At 53.1% G+C, this 20,613-nt stretch overlaps 5 protein-coding genes and 1 non-coding gene across 6 annotated transcripts; 4 read left to right on the forward strand and 2 right to left on the reverse strand.

Annotated features, from left to right (window-relative positions):
* The first annotated feature begins 89 nt into the window (after nt 1-89).
* BO80DRAFT_461041 (putative telomere length regulator protein (Rif1)) lies at nt 90-5,814 on the forward strand. Its single transcript, XM_025722426.1, has 3 exons — nt 90-3,154; nt 3,201-3,467; nt 3,515-5,814. Exons 1-3 carry the CDS (start codon nt 233-235, stop codon nt 5,594-5,596), a joined length of 5,271 nt encoding a protein of 1,756 aa, XP_025580338.1. The 5' UTR covers nt 90-232; the 3' UTR covers nt 5,597-5,814.
* Nucleotides 5,815-6,344: 530 nt separating this feature from the next.
* BO80DRAFT_440739 (putative RING finger protein) lies at nt 6,345-7,347 on the forward strand (the record flags this gene model as incomplete). Its single annotated transcript, XM_025721145.1, has 3 exons — nt 6,345-6,421; nt 6,498-7,185; nt 7,294-7,347. The coding sequence occupies 3 exons, from the start codon at nt 6,345-6,347 to the stop codon at nt 7,345-7,347; spliced, it is 819 nt and encodes a 272-aa protein (XP_025580339.1).
* A 61-nt stretch (nt 7,348-7,408) lies between these two features.
* On the reverse strand, nt 7,409-8,910 carry BO80DRAFT_421200 (D-hexose-6-phosphate mutarotase). The gene is made up of 3 exons (XM_025718546.1): nt 8,472-8,910; nt 8,054-8,383; nt 7,409-7,999 (listed from the first exon to the last, which is right to left on the reverse strand). Exons 1-3 carry the CDS (start codon nt 8,715-8,717, stop codon nt 7,613-7,615), a joined length of 963 nt encoding a protein of 320 aa, XP_025580340.1. The 5' UTR covers nt 8,718-8,910; the 3' UTR covers nt 7,409-7,612.
* A 1,941-nt stretch (nt 8,911-10,851) lies between these two features.
* On the forward strand, nt 10,852-10,940 carry BO80DRAFT_t19. Its single transcript has one exon. It is a non-coding gene; the product is annotated as a tRNA-Gly (tRNA).
* Nucleotides 10,941-11,684: 744 nt separating this feature from the next.
* Nucleotides 11,685-15,754, forward strand: BO80DRAFT_421201 (cation-transporting P-type ATPase PCA1). The gene is made up of 2 exons (XM_025718547.1): nt 11,685-12,004; nt 12,050-15,754. The coding sequence occupies exons 1-2, from the start codon at nt 11,761-11,763 to the stop codon at nt 15,517-15,519; spliced, it is 3,714 nt and encodes a 1,237-aa protein (XP_025580341.1). The 5' UTR covers nt 11,685-11,760; the 3' UTR covers nt 15,520-15,754.
* A 184-nt stretch (nt 15,755-15,938) lies between these two features.
* On the reverse strand, nt 15,939-20,404 carry BO80DRAFT_451546 (protein kinase IKS1; the record flags this gene model as incomplete). The annotated part of the gene is made up of 12 exons (XM_025721884.1): nt 15,939-16,010; nt 16,164-16,349; nt 16,676-16,870; nt 16,901-17,197; nt 17,230-17,337; nt 17,379-17,436; nt 17,489-17,574; nt 17,620-17,739; nt 18,303-20,098; nt 20,135-20,219; nt 20,250-20,265; nt 20,346-20,404. The coding sequence occupies 12 exons, from the start codon at nt 20,402-20,404 to the stop codon at nt 15,939-15,941; spliced, it is 3,078 nt and encodes a 1,025-aa protein (XP_025580342.1).
* Nucleotides 20,405-20,613: the final 209 nt, after the last annotated feature.

Here is a 20,613-nt window from a genome sequence, read left to right on the forward strand (position 1 = left end):
CGTGGCTCAGCCACAGGCGCGTCTTTTTGAGTTGCGTGGCTTGGCGCGGCCCCGGTAGGATCAAACGGCACGGCTATCCTGCTTCAACCAGGGCTTCCATCCTTGCTCTTGCTTGTCGACGGCTTCAATCTGGGTCATGGACAGCGTGGATTCGAGCTAGGCTGCATCGCGATGTTCTTTTTCCTTCTTCCGTTCTCATTCCGGTTCTTTGCATCGTCCGATCTTTTGAAATATGGTAGAGGTTCTTGGTCCTCTGTCTGCTCGTCCGCCTACTCCACCCAGGACATCGTCTCGTATGCTGTCCGAGATTGATCGAACTGAAGATTCTCCGGTTGTTGTGCACACGCCTCGCGACTCTCCTTTCTCGGTCAATGGGTCAACCGGCGCCCCTTCGAGTCGACAATCCAAGCGCGTGAACTTCTCGCCATGGACGAGATACATCAAGCCTCCCTCGTTTACCAATTCTGCCGCAAAGTTAAAGTCGGACCTGAAGTCCCTACCACCTTCGAATGAATGCAAGCCCACAAAGTCTATCCTCAAGCCGACCACCTCCCACTCTCCCGTCCATTCGCCATCTACCGGGCCCCATACTGCCGTTCCTTTCGCCATGCTGCTGGAGTCGATTTTGCAGCAGCTAGCCGGAGAAGCTATCAGCTCCAGGCTGGACGCTTATATGCAATTCTTTGGGGCTATACGAGCATATGATAATCTACCTGGGGACCAAAATATTGTGGCGAGGCTGGGCTTGATCACCCAGTTCATCCAGCGGGATGTGAGCCGAGAACTCAGCGGACCTCTACAAACCAACCTCGTGATCCAGGCCCTGAAGCTGGCCGTCGCTCTGGTCTGGCATACCGAGATCTCAGTACGACTGCCAGATGACTTCAAGGTTTTCCTCGTTGATCATTCGATCACCTGTCTCCAAGATGCGAAGATGCCCAAGTCCGTTGTCACTCATTACTTGTCCGTATTGTCGACCCAAAATTTCAACGCCAAGATTATGACCAACGCGAGAGTAATACGCATCTTGACTGTTCTTCACGAACTAACCAATCGTGTCACTGGAAGTGCAATTGTGTCTCAGCGATTAGCCATTTATCTGCGGGTCCTCAATCAATCCAAGTCGGTGTTTGTCTCAAATGCGGCCCTATGGATGGATCATCTTATCTCCGGCTTGCTACATCATGTCAAAGACATCAGAATCAAGGCTATCTCGGTGGGCTTTCAGACCTCGATTGCGTGTGGGCCTAACCCAACCTTGTCCAAAAGTGTCCGGGAGATATTTGGCAGACCTCTCGACGAAGGCAGGAAGCTAGTAACGGAGATATGCGAGCGCATGACGCGCATGATGGCTATTGCTGACTGTGGTGTACATGTGCCCCAAATATGGAGTGTGATTATTCTGCTTCTGCGAAGTAAAAAGTTCAACGTTGATCAGTGGGAGCATTTCAAGGAATGGGTCCTCGTGCTGCAAAAGTGCTTCAACTGCAGCGATTCTGCAATCAAGGCGCAGGCCATTGTGGGTTGGAATCGATTCGTGTTTGTCGTCGGCCCCAGCGATACAACGAGCCCTTCCTTGTTGCGGATGTTGAGCAAGCCCATCGTATCCCAGTTTGATCGGAAGAAGCAAGACAAGCAGCCCAGCCAGCTGGCATTATGCAGTTATTACAATCTTCTCTATTATGCTTTCCGTCCATCAGCATCCTTTCAGCATCTTGATGTCGTTTGGGAAGAATACATCGTTTCGCCCGCGTCTAGCATATTTTCGTCGGTGCCCAGCCTCAGCGACAGGATGGCTCACGTGCTGTCCAATATGCTCTGGAGCTCGCAAGCGAAGATGTGGGTGGAGAACAAAGTCAATGAGAGCAACAAATTGGACCCTGAAGAGCTTCCCGCGATTGATGGCAAATGGATCCGGTCGAGGATCACGTCCGTCTTGAGTGTTTTCGAGGAGATCTTCAAGTCCTCTGTCTGGACGGCTGACATGGAGCGATCGAACATTTCTGCGGCTTGGCTCAGCCTATCCCGGGCCTTGTCCTATGCTTCGAGCAAGGAGATCACTCCAACGCCAGAGTCGATGCAAGCCGTAGCCCACGTGCTTGGGCTGCTTCGACGTATCTGGAATGCAGGTCCTGCTTCTCTCAATGCTGCGGTGGAAGATAACCCGACGGATGCCTTCTATGATCGGTTCAGCTTTCTTTCGACCTCCATGATCAACTCTCTCGGCGGTGCTCGGTTCACCGAGAAGCTACTCCTCAAGACAGCCGATGAGTCTTTCCAAGCAGCTACTACGCCTACGCATCGTCATCCAAGAGCGAACAACACTTTAGATAGTCCCATTCTGCATTTCCTCCGTTTTATCAGTGAACTACCCGGCAATCCGAAGCCCACCCCATCTTACCTTCGTCTAGTCAACCGCGTCTTGGAAGCGACATGTTGCGACAAACTGTCCAGAAGCTCCCGCCTGGAAACCCTTCGCCAATGCTCCGATGTTCACCTATCCGACGCGGCTTCCCCTGTTTGCCAGGACAAACTAGCTGAAGCCGTATGGAAGTCTGCAGCACGTGCGTCCGAGAGTTCTCTATCATCCTTTCCCATGGAAACGGCTCGTGGACGTGACGGCTCGGTTTGCCGCGATTATGAGAATATCGTTAGCATCCTCTCTGCGGGCTTGAAGTTCGCCGATGTTTTCGAAGTCTGGAACCCGCTTGTGGAATCTCTGATCCGCGTTGTGAGAACCGAAAAGGGCGACCAATCGATTGCGACAATGGCCGTGGAACCGCTCGCCGAGTCCATCATGAAACAAGGTGCCCGGAACACCTACCTCCCATCGGCGTCGCTTCTCCGACTCTCGCTTTCTATTCCTTACTGCCACGAGCCGGGGGGGAGTAACACCCAGGGATTGGCCTTTCCCCACAACCTAATTGACCTGGTGAATAAACAACTCCTCGAATCTTACGAAGGATTTGATCCCTTGGAAACGAGCGGCGTTGCCGACTTTATTGAATCTTTGACGTCTCTTCTGGGATCGGGTGTTTCGACTTTCCGTGCCGCGATCCTTGCACGCCTTCAGCAGCCCCTTGCTCGTTATATTAGAGATGAGGCGCGCAAGCTTAACGTTGAGAGCGGTGTTGAAAGCAGAATCCTTACTGCTGTAAGTGTGCAAGATGAGGGCTTTGATACGTTCTAACTGGAAATAGTGTCGCGCGCTGTCATCAGCTGTCTTGAACATCTTGCAAGCATCGCAACCTCACGATATCGTATGTTTACAACGATTCGAGTCTATTATCTGTGCGGGTCTTGAATCCACACATGCATCAGTGACAAAGAGATTCCTCGACTTCTGGAACTCCACCTTTCGCCTGCAGGAATCTCTATCCTGCCCGGAAACCGTATCTCGCGCGCTGCAAACCCTGGAGGATCATATCAAGCTTCAGCAACAGGGCGACCATTCGCAGAGCTCTCAGGTGCGTTCTTCTGCATAAGCTCTGTGTTTCGGGCTAACAATCCCCAGACTGGAGTACAACCCAGACGGTCTGACATACAGGAAGCGAAAATGGGTTCAGTCGATACATCGGTCAAGTCTCGCATCGCTTTCATTCTAGATAATCCGTACGAGTCGGGTCTGAAGTCATCTCCTGTCACTGGTGGGTCTGAGCGTAGGGCTATGCCTTCGTCTCCGGAGAGACATGAGCCTCAACCACGCCAAGTACCTCCAGCTGGCGATGAGGCTGACCCGCTCGCTGCCTTGAAACATTCGATATCTCTCCCAACGGGGTCCGGAGACCCTAAGAAACATAGCGAGTTATTTTCGATCATCGAGAGTCTCCGTTCGTCTTCGCCACCGACGAACACCCCGAGAGAACTTGGTTTCATGACGCCCCCGCACTTGCGCGACCTACGCAACACGGATGCCGACGCCGCAACTCCCCAGACCCCCACACTACCTCCTGTATCCGCGGACAACGAGTATGGGTATCTCGGCTCTTCCCCTACACCAGGTACTCGAGGCCGAACGCAATTGGGCGAGCCGGAGATCCCTCAGTCGCTGTCCACTCCGGCAGCAGAAGACTTTGCCATGGAAACTGATCTTCATTCCTCGCCCCCAAAGCTCAAATCGCTGAGTCCCGAGCCTCGCAGTAACACTGGACGAATGGACACTCCTGGTTCGGAGAACACCCCAATGGGCAAGAGTAAGAAGGCGAGGAGGAGGTCCCGGCGCGCATCCAAGCAAAAGAAAGCATTGAACCAGTCTAAGCAACCCGAGCCGGCTGAGAAGGGAACCACGGGTGAGGTGGATGAGCCCTTGACGAAACGACTCCGTTCATCGATGGGCAAGACGCCAGAGAACAAAGAGCGCTCTACGGATAATAAGCAGACAGAGAATGTTCCAAAGAAAGGTTCTCATGACTCTGAAGCTTCCCCAGTTCCTGCCGACTCCGGGCCGACTGAAGAGCATGCTTCTAAACCTGCGTTGCAAGACAGCCCGCGTGGTGAGCTACCTAGAGACAACTGGAAGTCACAAGTCGAAGGCTCGGACTGCATTGCGGATTCCTGCAGTGACGACATGGAGACCCAGGTTGCCTCTCAACTGGAGCAGGATCTGGAGCTTGCTGTCGATCTGGATGACACCACGGTGAGTGTAGAACGCGCAGTGGATTCAGAGCAGGTGCCGCCTAAGAAAAGAAAACGAGAGGCAGAAGCCACACCTTCCGGCAAAGAACGGCGTCGCTCTTCAAGACTCACCAAGACACCCTCCGTTGCAGATGCCGAGGGGAGCCGTACTTCGCGCTTCAAGAGACCGATCGCCTCGCAAGATGCCGAATCGTCACCGGCGCCGAAACGACGGAAACATGACGCCAAGAGTGATACGACTGGCACAAGCAAGTCCGCTGAGCAAGTCGCTGGCCCGGACAGCGCAAAGAGCAAGGTCCAGGAAACACAAGACAATTCTCAGAAACGCAGATCTTCTCGTCTTAGTGGACAGGCAGCACCGGCGATTCCGGAGGATAGTCCGCTCCCCACGAAGTCACCACGGCCCAGTCGTTCCCGCAAGCAGGGCAAAGACAAGACGGACAGCATACAGGAGGAGCCCCAGTCCAGCGAGGAACGGGACTCCCCGCACGAGACTGCCGAACATGTGGCCGAGCACCCCGTCAAGGATGAACAGCCCGAGGCCACTGTTCACAACGAGGCCGCCCAGGAGGTCTCAGAACCATCCGGTTCATTACAGCACACGACTGAGACAGACCAGCTCGTGGATGAGCCCGTGCCAGAGACTCAGCCACCGGCTTCGGAAAACGATATCCCGATGACGGATGCGCTTGTGGAGCCCTCTCCCGAGAAGAAGGCTGCCTCAAGGGAGAGAAGTCCGGAGAAGAAGAAAAAGAAGACGCGAGGCGTATCTCGCACGACGCAGACGGAGAACGAGCAGCAGCCGGTCATCACGGAGGCCGAGATCGCGACGTCCCTGCGCAAGGTGTTGGGCGACGTCCGACTGGCCAAGTTGAACCGGGACTCACTGAAGGAAATTGATGATTTATTGTTTGATATCCGGGTGGAAACGCATGAGGCATTGAGGAGAAACACCGATTGACGGGATTTTGCATAGCGATGGCGTTGATTGTCTATATCCTATTTTTCTATATCTTATACTCCTTTTTGCTGCCTTCAGTTTTTGACATGTCCATCAAAAGAAGTTTTATTTCTTACGATTCTGTTTCATTCTGGCATTCTTTCGGTCTCTCTTACTCCATGGACGTGGCAGCTGTATCTACTGTTTAACTGGCACCGTAACAGACTCCTTATAAATCCATATCAAAGCATTAGGCGGATTCCGCCACGCGCTTAGGGCTCCCGCCGCAGCACCGCGGTATCATCCAGCCACGGCAGCAAACCCTCCGTCTGGGTGTTGTTTTCATATATCCTCCGGGCTCCAATCCCGGCTGCGAGAATCCCCCGGCAGCCTCACCATCTGGTCCGGCGTATACCTGACAAATCACACGGGGAACAGCTAAGTGCCTTTCATCCGCCAGACACTTCATCCTAGATAACATTCAGCTGCGCCCTCTGGATCTCCTAGAATGACCGTCGAGTGACTCAAGCTGGGTTGAAGTCGGTCAGACTGGCGTCATGGGGAACGGGAGGTAAGCCCGAGAAATTCACGATTCCAGTCAAGTCATCCAGTTCGTTGCTTCTATCAACTACTTATCTACTCGTTCTACATTGTCTAGCCGGATAGTCCGTGGTATACCAACCCCCTCTATCATCTCATCTCATCCCATCTCATCCCAAGTCTCTATCTACAAACTAACCACATACCAAACCACCGAAGAAACCGCAGCATGGTCAGTTCCTCCTCCGCTGCACTCCTGGGCTATCTAGCTCCAGCCTGTGTAGCTTTTCTCTTCTTCTGCGCTTGGTATATCCCCTCCCTCCCTCCTCCCCCCTCCTTTCAACTCACAAGCAACCCAACTAACACAACATCTATACGCAAGGGTCTTCATCGGCGCCCGTCGTCGCCGCCGTCTCAGGAGCTACGGCTACGACGACATTGAAACCGCGCAGCTAGGCTCCTGCAGCGCCACGATCTCACAAGATGCTGTGAATATGCGATTCCCGAACGTGGTGTATAAGAAGTGGTATGATCAGCAACAGGAAGTGATAGTGCAGGATAGTTTGGGTAGCGTGGAGTCTCCTCCTCCTCCTGCTGCTATTGCAGTTTCGCCCTCTCCAGCATCTTCGACAGACCGTGATGAAGACACTACACATCCAGATCCAAATCCAGATCCACAACCCTCCCCTCACATAGATACACCTACACACCCCGAAAAACTCCAAAACCCAACCATCCAACCCCAAGAACAACCCCCCACCCCCACCCCAACCAACGAAGATGACCCAACCATCATGTGCGCAATCTGCATGGAACAATATACTCCCGACGACCACATCCGCGTCCTCACCTGTCAGCATATCTTCCACTCGAAGTGTTTGGATCCCTGGTTTACCCAGTTACGGGCTTGTTGTCCGTTGTGTAAGATGAGTTTTTGTCAGGAGAGGAGGAGTGGCTTGGAGAGGTTGTTTTCGCGTCGGACGAGGGATGCGGGTGTGCGTGTGGGTGAGGGTGGAGGTGGGAATGGGAATGCGAGGGTGGTTTCGGTGTCGGTGCCCGAGGCGGCGGTTGTGAGGGGGATGTTTTGATTCTTTTTTATGAGGGGCTATTGGGGTTGGGTTGGGTGGGTGGTGAGTTAGGAGTGGGCTTTTGTTCTGGGACTTGCTAATTTGATATAGGCGTCGGTTGGGTTTGTTTGCTGTTTTTCGGAGTATGGGCTGGATGCTGCTTGAATGGTGTTCGGATGGAGTTGGGGGGTGCTATGTAGAGATATGCTACGGTTCAGCTGGTATGGTGCTGGGTTGCTTATATGTATTATATGCTGATCTGGATGTCGGCAGACATGGACTGCTGCATCAGCTTGCTTGCTCCGGTTCAGGTAGAGCTTAGCTTATAGTCCGGCATCCAGGACTGGGCTAAGCCCCGATATACACAATATAACAATACACCATATTCATCTCTATCCCCTGCATCTAATCATCAAGCATAAATCATACGTCACAGACGGGGCCGAATAGTCTGACCACCCTCCCAGGAATCTCCCGCCTCCAGAGTCTGCCATCCAGCAACGGAACCCGCCTCGACACAGATCATATTCTTGTACGCCTCGTCGGGGCCAAAGTCCGCCATGCCCTTGGCCTTTTCAATCCAGGGATTCCACACCACCACATCCGTCAAAGCCTCCCGCGTAATCGAGAACAGCGGCTGATCATCCGCAGCCGTCGACACGACAATCGGCACCTTCGGATCCAACGCCTTATACACACTATCCGTCTCCTTGTTGATCTCCACCGTCTCCGAAGTCTCCGTAATCGCGGCTCCGTTCTGGGTCTTATCCAAATACTCCTTCGTCTGGAGACCCTTGACCCGAATATCGGAGATATCCTATCCACACATTAGCCACAATCCCATTCCCAACCAGCAAGGGATGAAACCAACCTCAACACTCAAATACGTATGCAGCAACACCTGGAAATCAAAGTTCTGCTCCCCCTGGTTCTGCACCTGCAGGGAAGTCGCCAAACTACCCTTCGTCAAAGTAACACTGTACACCAAACCGAACTGATACGGCCATGCCCTCCGGAACTCCTCGCTCAGCATTGGCTGCGAGAGCCCGAAATCCAGCTTCACGGCGTCATCCCCTTCTTTCCGGTCCCGGCCGAAGGCTTCGGACGACGATTTGCCGAGGAATTCCCAGTTCGAGTTCCGGGCGAAGCCGTGTTGCGGAAGGGAGGAGGTGGCGTGGTTGGAGGGGGGAGGGCCGAAGACCTGTTTTGGATGCAGGGTTAGTGGATAGGTTTGCTTTGATGGAAGAGGGGGGCGGGGTTAGGTGTGGAGGGATGGAGGGTTGACGTACGGGGAATACAACGGGAATGCCGCCCCGGATGGGCTTGGAACCATCCAGATGGGCCTTTTCGCTCACGAAAAGCTGCTCTTTGCCGTTGGCGAGCTTCCAGGAGGTGACGGTGGCGCCGTAGAGATGGACGGTGACAGATTCGCCGGTGGGGAGGGTGGCTTCGACGATGTTGTCGCGGAGGGAGATGGTGGGTTGGGGAAGGGAGGCGCTGACGCCGATGGCGGAGGGTTTGTTGGAACGGTCCATTATGGTGGTGATGTGAAAGGCGATCAATAGCTAGAGGGAGGAAGAAGGGGAGAGATGGAGAATCCGGGAGGGAGAAATGGATGCGGGGAGCCGCCGGAGTCGATTGAACCGGCGGGGCTGGGCGGGGCGCGGCGTCACTTCAAAAGAAGTAAGTAGCCTAGTGTCGATACTCTCAACTTCAACCTTCTTTCAGGTACGCTGTATCTTGATAGATGTAGTAGTGATATATCCACAGAATGACCTGAGGAGACAATCTGACAATCTCTTTGGATTTACTGTGAGAGGAACAATTGATGCTGGAATGACATCACAGGTGGGTTGGATTCTCGTCACGGCCCGAAAGTCAATGCCAAAGGGTTCCATGTATCCCTTAAAGAATGCAAGCTGTGTATAAGGTTGTGAGAGTCTGCTGTTTGCTGTCTTGTCAGCTATCGATGTCAGAGGTCTTGTGGGTCGAGGGCTCCTTCCAGTCCCATGCGCGCATATGCTAGCTACTGATGATTAAGAATGCTTTTTTCTGGCTTCTGGGAATTTTCAGAGTTGCTTTATTACATCCATCACTGCCAATAGAAGGATGCTGCCATGGCAGTGCTACCTCAGCTCATACTCTATAGCTCTCAATATACCTTATTCCATCACACCTTGCAAGTATTCTGTCTTATCATGACAGGTTATGATTAGAGATACGAGAATAGATTAGTCTTTTACAATATAAGGACGTGTTGACGTGTTAATCCGTATATGAAGGCTATGGTGAGGAACATCGGCTCTACTCAACGTAGCCACTGGTCAATTCACATGCATCCATTCACATATTAGGGCTAAGAATAGATCACCACCACTACCACCAGCAGTCTCCCCCTCATATCACTCTCAGCTCCTTGTCAGTAAGCAGAGACACTATTAAGAACACTCAATGAATATCACACATATATTCGTCTCGACGACCACCACACAATCACAGCATAACACGCTTTACAGCAGTTATCTCGTTCATGAGACCCACCACCAAAGACATGCACCTCACCTAAGGACAAGAATATAAACACCTACAAGCCAATGTCACCATTCCCTTTACCATTTCAATCCCTCCAGTGAACCCAGTGGGCTCCCTCAAAGCAGCATCCACACCATAAAAGGCATCACCGTCATCAAAAAGCCATCCCTCGAAAAATCAGCCAAAATGACTACCAAATTCCTGAACATTCTCCTCCTCCTCATCTTCTTCTTGGGAATCACCAACCCCATCATCACCCAAGACAAAATTGAAATCGGATCTCAATGCCGCAACATGTCCAACCCCGAGCTCCAGCAGTATCTGGACCTAATGGCATATCTGAACGAAACCCGGTCTTTGAGTCTATCTCGGCCTCCTCCTTACTTGGCTTTTGGGGGACGGAATCGATACTAAGCATTTGTCTGGTACTGAATGTTATAAATCGGTGATGTTAGAAGGACGGTTGGTGTTCCTGGTTGGGAATTCTTCGCTGGTGATGGAAACTGACTGACATAATGAAGAATGGCTTACTCCGGCTCTCCTTGTTAGTTCAATCTGGGGAAACATGTACTGGAGATACATGTCAGAACTGGATGACACTGGAAGGAAGGAACCTCTTTCATCTACTGAAATTCTCGAAACATTATCTGGGTGAGATGAGATTGGTTTAAAAGATATGCGATTCCAGGATATGCCGATATTGATGGTATCAGACGAACAGATGGAAACAGGGAAAGATACTAGAGACATTTTGTATCTATTAGATGACATAGCCCGAACACCAAATAACATACATACACTTAATACATATGATTACTGAACAGTAGATAATCGCCACCAAACAACCCACGGACCAACCAACCAAAGAACAAACCACAACCCTACCAAAACTCCCTTCCCTCCCGACACCTAAAATACCCCAATCCCACAAAAAACCCTTCCAACCCCACCCCCACGAATTCATCAAACATCCAAATTTCAAGAACAAATAAGATCCACCCCCTAGATCCACTCCCCACTTTCAACCAGAATAAAACACGGTTCCTGACCCCGGAAACAGACCAAAACATATACCCCGCATGTAGCATATAGGTTAAAAACAGAGTGGCTAATTCAACAATCGCCCAGATGGCCTAGGCGCCAATCGTCTAGTGGTTAGGATGCAACCTTCCCAATACCCACATTGAGAATAGGTTGCGACGCGAGTTCGAATCTCGCTTGGCGCATTCTTTTTTTCTGCTTTTTCTTTCTTCTACCTGGGGTGATGGATGCGATGATGCTTTTGGTTGATTTTTTTTTTTATTGTGGGCTTGCTTGTATGAGAGTATCTTTTTTATTTGGCTGTTGATTCTATCCATTGCTCTATCTAGTGCGTTCGAATGGAGTTGCGGTCGTGATATATATTCGGCTTCTAGTTGCCTCTAGTAGCACCCTTGAGTCGATTTTCTCATCAGCCTCAGTCAATATAATCCTTTCAGCCCAAGAGCGTCACCATTTAATTCAGAATCGATACAAATCTTTTAATGTCCCCTCTGATACCGAGAAACCTTTGACTGATCAAGAGAAAGGGGATTCTCAACAGGCTGAACACGCGTCGTTTCCGTCAACAACATAAAGCAGCAAGATTTCAAATATATAGGGACAATGAGAAGACATAGGGAAAGGTAAATGGAAAGAAAAGAGTGTGATAATCGTCGAGCATGATAGACAATCCAAATTCGAACTACAGTGCTTTCAGTCCCAATGTGTCTGATGTAGCTGGGTGGCTATCTATACTCTGGGTTGCTAAGGTCCATGAATTGGTTTAATTCACTGGTGGCCCCGGCGGTAGTAGAACACCTTATCTATAGATGCAAATGGTGCTGCCGCTGAACCGACCCTACCAGGGATCCGTTGTTCGGTATTGTTTCCAAAATTACGGAGTACACCGTCGGCACTCATCCCCCGCATCCCAATCTCAACCACTTCCGCTCATTCAACGACCTACGATAGCTGCTATTCATGAGACACCACCTCCATTGCGACCTACCGGCTCCACCCGAGAAGATGGACGAATGTCAGGATTCTTGCTGCAATAGCATCAACGCCGAGCCTCTCGACAACATGGCCCCGGGTCATGGAGAGCCCGATGATTGCTGCTCTCCTAGCAAATCCTCGGACAACAATGACAACGACGCGCCTGATTGCTGCCGTGGCAAAGTCAGTCCGTGCTGTGATACCTCTTGTATTGACCGCTTGGCCTTGCGAGCATGCGAGATGAGTGCTCCAGGCCCAACTGGTCAGCCAAACAGTGAGTAGCCGTTTGAGAATGGCATCATGTTGCTAACTCCCTCAGCCTGTGATGGAGCTACCAACCGCAAGGCATGCAACCAACATAGTCTCTCTGCCCTCGACCGCTACGGCGCTACTCTACAAGCCCTGGGATGTATCTGCCGCGCTCTTATTGCTCTTGGTCAGGAAACCTGCTGTGAGTCCCGTGAGCGCCAGTCACTGGACAGGAAGCAGTGCTCTAAGAAGTCATCTGCTCGTTCCCTTCTCCGTACTTCTCTGGATTCCTGCCGCAGCAATGGCTCCCTCACCAAGGACCAGGCCGTGCAGAATCATCTTCGCCTGCGAAGGGGCTCCGGTGAAAGTGCCAGGTCTGCCAAGAAGCCGTCCGCGGATGCCCGCGGTGTCCCTTTTTGTGCGAAGGATAAGCCCGCCAAGGAGCCTCCCGTCAAGAGCAAGTGCTCGAAGTCGTGCTGCTCTGAGGGAAAAACTGTCAAGGAGCCTCCCCCAAAGGGCATCTGTGCCGACTCTTGCTGCACGGACGACAAGAATGACAAAAATGTCCCTACGAGAAAAAAGTGCTGCGGTTCTGAGGACACGTCCGCCACGCCTCCAGCCGACAAGGACGACTGTGCCAAGTCTTCTGACTCCCTTGAACAGCCCATGAAGCAGCCTGCTGCCAAAAATGGACATCTTGGCTCTCATTGCTCGGAGACTGCCCGTGTCGAGAAACCTCCCAAGGTCGGCTGCGCCGGATCTTGCTGCCCCGGAGACCAGCGTGTCAAAACTGATAACCTCAAGAGCACTTCTACGGACTCATGCGGTTCGAAGGCCAAGCCGGCTGAACCCCCAACTAGTGGGTGTGCAGGATCTTGTTGCGGAACACCTAAGGACACGGTCATCAAAGAGCCCCCGAACGCCGCCTCTGGTTCGTGCTGTAAGGCACCGAAGCAGACTATTGCGAAGGCTCCGGGCACTACTTGTGCGGACTCTTGCTGCACAGAAAAGCAGCCGATTATCCCTCAAGGCTCCTGCACCGATGCTTGCTGCTCTGATGCACCCAGTCCTGGTTTGGAGATTGAGGAAGCCCCGATTCAGGCCATCACCGACTTAGAGGGTCAAGGTACCGGCAAGGAACATGTTGTTCTCAGCATTTCTGGCATGACTTGTACTGGTTGCGAGACAAAGCTCACCCGTAGCCTCGGTACTGTCCCCGCTGTCAAAGACCTGAAAATCAGCCTTGTTCTCTCACGAGCCGAGTTCAACATTGATTTTCGCCTTGGCTCAGTGGAGGAAGTTATGAAACATCTGGAGCGGACGACGGAATTCAAGTGTGAAAGAGTTCAGAACCAGGGATCTAGCCTAGACCTTATTGTCCCCGATCAGCCCTCAAAATTCATTAGCCAGACATGGCCAGACGGAGTTTTTGACGTGACACCCGTGGACAAGCAGACTGTGCGAGTTGCATTTGACCCGAAGATTGTGGGAGCTCGAGACCTCACCGAGAAGATTTGGGGTCCGCCAATTGAACTTGCTCCTCCCCGCGGCGACCCTTCGCTCGAGGCTGGCAGCAAGCATGTTCGTCATATCGGATACATGACGCTTCTCTCCGCAGTTTTGACGATTCCGGTCCTGGTCATGGCATGGGCTCCGCTTCCTGAGAGAAAGGTGGCATATTCCTCGGCTTCTCTCGCCTTGGCCACGATTGTTCAAGTTGTCATCGCAGGGCCTTTCTATCCCAAGGCCCTAAAGGCTTTCGTTTTCTCAAGGGTTATCGAGATGGACTTGTTGATCGTCTTGAGCACCAGTGCTGCCTACATCTTCTCGGTAGTCTCCTTTGGGTACCTCATTGCAGAGAAGCCCCTCTCCACTGGTCAGTTCTTTGAAACGAGCACTCTCTTGGTCGCCTTGATCATGGTTGGTCGATGGGTTGCCGCTCTCGCTCGTCAGAGAGCTGTTGAATCCATTTCTATCCGGTCACTCCAGGCATCAACAGCTATCCTTGTCGACAAAGAGGGCGCAACGGAACGTGAGATTGACACCCGACTTCTTCAATATGGCGACATCTTCAAAGTCATCCCTGATACTAGAATTCCGACCGACGGCACTGTCATCAATGGGTCGTCTGAGGTTGATGAGTCTATGCTCACTGGCGAATCTACACCGGTGGAGAAATATCCCAAGTCTCTGGTGATCGCTGGGTCTATCAATGGGCCCGGAGTGATGACTGTTCGACTGAACCGTTTGCCTAGTGATAACACTATCAATGCGATTGCTGCGATGGTCGATGAAGCTAAACTGTCGAAACCCAAGCTGCAGGATCTGGCAGACCGGGTAGCATCCTACTTCGCTCCGGTTGTGGTAGGATTGACGATCATCACGTTCGTCATCTGGGTTGCAGTGGGCATGACCTTTCAAGGACGTGATGGATCAGAAGCTACCATTCAGGCCATCACCTACGCCATTACTGTCCTCATCGTCTCTTGCCCCTGCGCCATTGGACTGGCTGTTCCTATGGTCATTGTGATTGCCAGCGGAGTCGCGGCGGAAAGGGGTATCATCTTCAAATCAGCAGACGCTATTGAAGTGGCTCATAGGACGTCGCACGTCGTGTTTGATAAAACTGGGACCTTGACGCGAGGAAAGCTTTCCGTCGTTGCGAATGAATATGTCGAGGTGGAAGAGCTCCCATTGCTTCTAGGCTTAATTGAAAACAGTCGACACCCAGTGTCAGTTTCGGTGGCTGCTCATCTCAAGGATGCTGGAATTATGGCTTCGAGTGTTCCTGAGCCCAAGAGCCTTACTGGAAAAGGTGTTGAAACTACTATGGGTAGCCGGACACTTCGAGCAGGCAATTCTCGCTGGCTGAATTTATCGGAACATGAACTCGTCCAACCCATGCTTGCTCAAGGGTACACTGTCTTCTGCTTTACGATCGACAATGTGTTACAGGCGGTCTATGGCCTTGAAGATGAGCTGCGACCTGATGCTGTGGGGACAGTTGAGGCCTTGCAGAAGCGTGGTGTCTCAGTCCATGTGGTTTCTGGCGATGATGACGGAGCTGTGCAGACTGTTGCGTCCAAGCTTAGCCTTCCTGGCTCGAATGTGCGTTCTCGAAGCTCGCCCGCCGACAAGAAGGACTACATCCAGACGCTCCTCGGTACTGACACGGATCACAAGAAACCAGTTGTTGTTTTCTGCGGCGACGGCACGAACGATGCCGTTGCCCTCGCGCAGGCTACGATCGGCGTCCACATGAACGAAGGCACGGATGTCGCGCAATCCGCCGCGGATGTGGTTCTCATGCGGCCTTCTTTAGCTGGTATTCTCACCATGATGAATGACAGTCGGAAATCTGTCAACCGCATCCGATTCAACTTTACCTGGAGTGCCGTGTACAACACCTTTGCCGTCCTGCTCGCTGCGGGTGCTTTTGTCGATGCGAGGATTCCTCCCGAGTATGCGGGCCTGGGAGAGTTGGTGAGTGTGTTGCCAGTCATTTTTGCTGCGGTGCTTTTGCGCTGGTCGAAGATCTAGCAGAGCACTATCAGTCCGTGACACGGCTGAATTCCAAAACTCTCCTTAATGTCCGACTGGAATCGTCGTGACGGGATGCGAAGGCTTCTGTCATTTGAGTCGAACCGCACTGGCAGAATGCTGCAATCTTTCGTTCTTGATAGTTTGTTTTAGTGTCAGAGAAGCCCCGAAGCATCAGCTCCAACCGTTCCGTTCTCTACGTGTTCTATCAGAATGGGATACCTGTTAATCATCATGACTTTCGGTGGAATCGCAGAGGGCCAAATGAAGGCTCGCAGACCTCACCTCACCATTTTTGAAGTACTTCAAGTATGTGTAGCTCCCATCCATGAGTAATTTGGGATTACTGCCTGCCTCCCTAGCCAAGCCAGACATTAAATACTACACTTGCTCGGCAGCAAACCCTCTACTGTATCCTCTTACACCCCTGGCCTTATATTATCGGCCTCAGGAATAGTCAATACCCGCGTAAGACACACAAAGAGCAAGCCCTACCAAACACAGACAAGCTCTATCGAAACACCTACTTTCCTTCCTCACTACTGCCCACTACACCTCAATCACTACCACCACCCCTCACCTACCCCCCTAACCAGCCTCCCCACCCCCACCACCCCCCCGGCAAAAAAAAACATCCCCCTCACAGCAAAATTATACGCCCCCACCACCTCCCCCAAAACCTCCCGGGGCACCTTCCCCTCCAACCCCGTGGCCCCCAACCCCATCACCAAACCAACATCCAACCCGGGCACGCCCCCCTCCAGACCCTCTCTCAACCGATCCAAAAACACCGCCTGCGCGATACTAATAAACACCGCTTCGGCGATATCCTGCGAGAAGATCATGAGGGCCATTCCGATGGAGATGTCCGTGGTGGGGAGGATGGATTGGATGGCGATGAAGGGGATGGTGATGGCGGGGCCGGAGCCCAGGCCGAGGAGGATGAGAGGGGGGATCCAGAGGGGGGGTGGAGTGGTGGGGGTGAATGTGGTCATGAGAGCGGTGGCGGTGGGGATGAGGAGGGTGGAGGGGGAGGAGGGGGGTGGTGTTGCGGATGGTTTGGAAGTAGATTGGGAGCTGTGATGGGGATTAATTTTGGGTTTGAAAGGAAGGGGGGATGGGGGTGGTGATGGGGGGGGAGTGCGTAGTATTGGACGATGGCGCGACAGGCGGAAAGGCATAGGTTGAAGACGGAGCCGGTAATGATGATGCGGTTGTGGAGGACGCGTGGAGGGAGCATGGCGGTGTCTTGTTTGCGGTGTTGGAGGAGACAGAAGCCGGTGAAGATGATGGGTGAGAGCACGAGGAGGGAGATGATCCGGGTGTTGGTCCAGCTGTAGGTGTCGCCGGCCTATTGGAGCGCGAGGAGGAGGTAGAGCACGGCTGGGGCGAAGAGGAAGAAGCCGAGGAGGTCGAGCTCGCGGAGTTTCTGGATGTGGGATTTGGTGCCTCGGGGGGTGATGTTGGGGAGCTTGAGAAGGAGGATGATGATGGATGGTAGGGCTGCGGCGGGGAGGTTGATGAAGAAACACCATCGCCAGGAGAGGTTGGATGTGAGGACACCTCCTAGGATGGGGGCCACGGCGATGGCGGTGTATTCGCTGGCGCTGATCAGGCCGACGAAGGTTGGTTGTCGTGGGAGGGGGGGTGGAGGTTGCAATGATGCTAGATGGGTTAGCTGAGACCATGCCCGTGGCTGTTGTTGCAGACGTACACCATGCATCCTTGACTGATCCCCGAGAAGCCCAGACCGGTGATGGCCCGTCCGATGATGAAGAGCATGGAGCTCGGGGCCAGCCCCGATAGAAGGATTCCACCCTCGAACAGGAGAGGAGGTTGACCAGAAAGATCCATTTGACGGGATAATTGTCGTACAGCTTGCCCTGAAGGAGCTGCGACATGCAGGACGTGAGTCGGCTGGTGCCGGTCGTCAGCACCTGGCAAGTATCAGACTGGGGGGACGACTTACAAGGCTACATCGTACCAACCGACATCTGCCACCGATCCGAACTCATCGGTTATCCGCGGGATGGCGGTGGTTAGGATGGTGGCATCCTATCTGGTCAGCAATGCCGGGAGGTGACGACTTTGGTCACTCACCAAGCCCACGAGGAACATACAGAGACAGAGGGACAGCGAGATGAGTGCAGATTGGATGCTGTGCGGATAGACAGCTTGATCGGGCTCGGTCTCCTGGTTCTGGATGGCTGCAGCCTCATCCTCCGATGCGTCGGGAACGCATTTGAAGCTTTTCGGAAGGGCTCCCCACAGGCAGCGTTTGCAGAGTCTCAGCTGCAGCCTCAGCGCTCATGATGGTGGCCGGGTCATCAGAAGCTGTGCCAGCATCTCCTGGTACGGAAGAAAACACGAGTGGACGGCGAGAGGGGAAGCCCGCTATAAGCGGCCCGATAAGAAGGTCGCAGGCAGAAGTAATCAGGTTATCGGCATTTTGTTTCATTAAACCCTCGATAGGCCCGAATCTATGCCAATCAAGGCCCGCGACGGCGGATGAGGTGATCCGACCCCGGCCTGGTGCAAGCTTAACGCATAGAAGCAATTTAGTTCCCTCGTCGCCGGCGTCTTGTTGATTGTGGCATCATCCATAATACATACATTCGTAGACCATCAACCCGAAAAGTAATACACGCATCATGCAATGCGAAGAATGCTCGCTTTTCATCCCATAACTCCAGTGCGCCGTAGCGGATCGCCTATCGGGAGAACATCATCGCCTCCCGGGATGGCTGCCAGCATAGGGCCTCCATCCGCATACATAGGCTGACAACAACAAGATGAAGAAAAAGAGAAACAATCTGCGTGAGGAAGCCTGTCGCCGGGAAGTTGACCGCCGCCAGCAGAAGTAAAGGATAAGCAACCCACGGGTTGACCGTCAGAGGGCTGCACGGTTGGAAAATGGAAACCACTTTGAGCAGAAACGCAGCCAGTTGCATCGCCGTCAGAGAAATATGCCAGTCGAAGAGCGAGGACGCATCGGGGATGAATCTGGCCAGAGAAAACCGACCCGGAGGCGGGGGAAGCAATTGTGGGACGGGTTCAGTATGCTCCGGAGATACTTCGCCATGTTCCGGTTGTGCCGGCGAATGAGAATGTGCACTAGAGTACCTAGGTCGCACGATCAAGTCTCGTTCAGGGCTAAGCGAGGTATTCCGCCCCGACATGGGATCTATGTTCTCAAACACAGGGGCTAAATCTGCCTCAGTACCAGCCGTCTCATACGCCGATGTTCGTCGAACAGCCACCGGACTTCGGGTGAGGGACTTGCTCGGAGGCAGAGGCTGCCGAAATGACGGGGTCGCCGCGTTATCCATAGGGTGAATCCGGGCACTCGGGCGGATATCAGGGCTGGTAGGACTGGTCCTTCGCGCTCGAAAACTCTCGTTCGCATTGGCACCAGCCTGCAGTCCATTCAGAACTTCATCTGCAGACGGGCGCCGGTCCGGGTCCACCGACAGCAGACGTTCCAAGAATGTGTAGAGCTGCTCCGGCAACTCGGGCCTCATGCGCCGCGCATAATCGAACCCAGACCATTGGCTGATTTCCTCACGGAGCCGGTCAAGGTCTTCTTTCTCCTCATGGATCAGGTCGGCATTGCTGTACGGCAACTGCGCAAAACATAGGAAGTAGAGGATCATTCCCAGGGAAAAGATATCGGACTTGAACGTAAAGTTACCGAATGGACCGCCGGGGTACTCGCGCCGCAGAACTTCCGGGGCGCAGTACGAGACAGTCCCGGTCGCCCCAGTAGATCTCCGGATGGAATCCTGAGCCTGAACCTCACCAAAGTCGCTGACCAACACGCGAATCCCATCACTGGTCCGGTGCAGCAAGCAATTGTTGGGCTTCAAGTCGCGATGGATATAGCCGTTAGCGTGGAGATACCGCAGCCCCGAGGTAATATCTTTGAAGAAAGAATAGATCTCGTCGAAATTTAATTTCCGCAGCTCTCCAGCACCACTCGGAGGCTCAGGCCCTCCTCGAGATCTTCTGCGGAGGCGCTCCTTTAACTGCTCCGTGGTCGTCGGAGTGTCTACCGAGCCGCATATGTAGTTGTGCAGATCCCCGGCGTTACAGTACTGCTGGAGGATAAACGCACATGGCACACTGGGTCCAAACGTACTGATCTTCGCGTTCTCGAGCCAAACATGCCGGTAGGAAACCAGGTTCTGATGCGTGAGATGCTGCAGCAATTGCACCTCGCCCAGCACCTTCTCCAGCCACTCATGATCATCTCCGACGGGAACCCGCTTGCAGGCGTACTGACCAAGCGACACCCCGTCCAATACATGCTTCACCAGTAGAACCACCCCTTTCCCACCCTTTCCCAGCACGCTTTCTTCCACGAAGAACTTCTTGAAATAGTCCGGGGTAAAAGCTGCCGAAGAGATTCCCTGACTCGTATGTACACCGCCCGAGTAGCTGGGTTCGCTGGTAGGGCCGTCTGCAAGGGCGGGCGGAACAAGACGTCGATGAGGAGACGGAGGACTGGATGAGTTCACCGAGCTAGGTAAGCTATTGTGAAGCATGCGAAAATAGTTGGGGTTGATGAATTCAGGTTGGCCTCTGGGGCTGGCATGATGGTCATCGTCGGAACTACCATCGCGTAGAGGTCGATGACAATAAGGGCAGTCGGCAAGCTCTAGGTTGCCGTCGTCGCTTTCAGACGCATTGCGGAGGACGAGCTGCCGGGAGTCCCGATCGAAGACGACGACAGAGTCATTGTGGCGACTAATTGAAAACAATCATTAGAATCATCCCCCGTCGGCAGCTGGGTAGCGGGGAAGCTAGACTCGGGGAGGGGAGCTCACAGGACGACATCAAGATTGCCGGACCCGTAGGGGACTATGGACATGCCTTCGTCCGCCATGATAGCAGGCAGCGCGGCACATGCTTGAAAGACACAAAGACCCGAAAGGCCGTAACGCGATTAGAGATGCAGATCTTAAACAGTTGCTGGCATGTTCTGGCCGGTGCTGCGGAGACCGAATGGCGAGAGTGAGGCTGGGGGCCCCACGTGAGCGGCCATGGCGGTGAAGGCGTGAAGCCGCCGCGGCCAGGATCCAGGCCCGGTTTACT

This window comes from Aspergillus ibericus (assembly GCF_003184845.1).
Source record: "Aspergillus ibericus CBS 121593 unplaced genomic scaffold BO80scaffold_2, whole genome shotgun sequence".
In the NCBI taxonomy this organism is placed as follows: Eukaryota; Fungi; Ascomycota; class Eurotiomycetes; order Eurotiales; family Aspergillaceae; genus Aspergillus; species Aspergillus ibericus.

Excerpts from the sequence above, each read along its gene's own strand:
- BO80DRAFT_421201 (XM_025718547.1), top strand. The coding sequence starts at position 11,761 with ATGGACGAATGTCAGGATTCTTGCTGCAATAGCATCAACGCCGAGCCT. Across the intron at positions 12,005-12,049 it reads CCCAACTGGTCAGCCAAACA|CCTGTGATGGAGCTACCAAC; the intron begins GTGAGTAGCCGT and ends TAACTCCCTCAG.
- BO80DRAFT_421200 (XM_025718546.1), bottom strand. The coding sequence starts at position 8,717 with ATGGACCGTTCCAACAAACCCTCCGCCATCGGCGTCAGCGCCTCCCTT. Across the intron at positions 8,384-8,471 it reads GCATTCCCGTTGTATTCCCC|GTCTTCGGCCCTCCCCCCTC; the intron begins GTACGTCAACCC and ends CATCCAAAACAG. Across the intron at positions 8,000-8,053 it reads ATACGTATTTGAGTGTTGAG|GATATCTCCGATATTCGGGT; the intron begins GTTGGTTTCATC and ends ATGTGTGGATAG.
- BO80DRAFT_461041 (XM_025722426.1), top strand. The coding sequence starts at position 233 with ATGGTAGAGGTTCTTGGTCCTCTGTCTGCTCGTCCGCCTACTCCACCC. Across the intron at positions 3,155-3,200 it reads AAAGCAGAATCCTTACTGCT|TGTCGCGCGCTGTCATCAGC; the intron begins GTAAGTGTGCAA and ends AACTGGAAATAG. Across the intron at positions 3,468-3,514 it reads ACCATTCGCAGAGCTCTCAG|ACTGGAGTACAACCCAGACG; the intron begins GTGCGTTCTTCT and ends AACAATCCCCAG.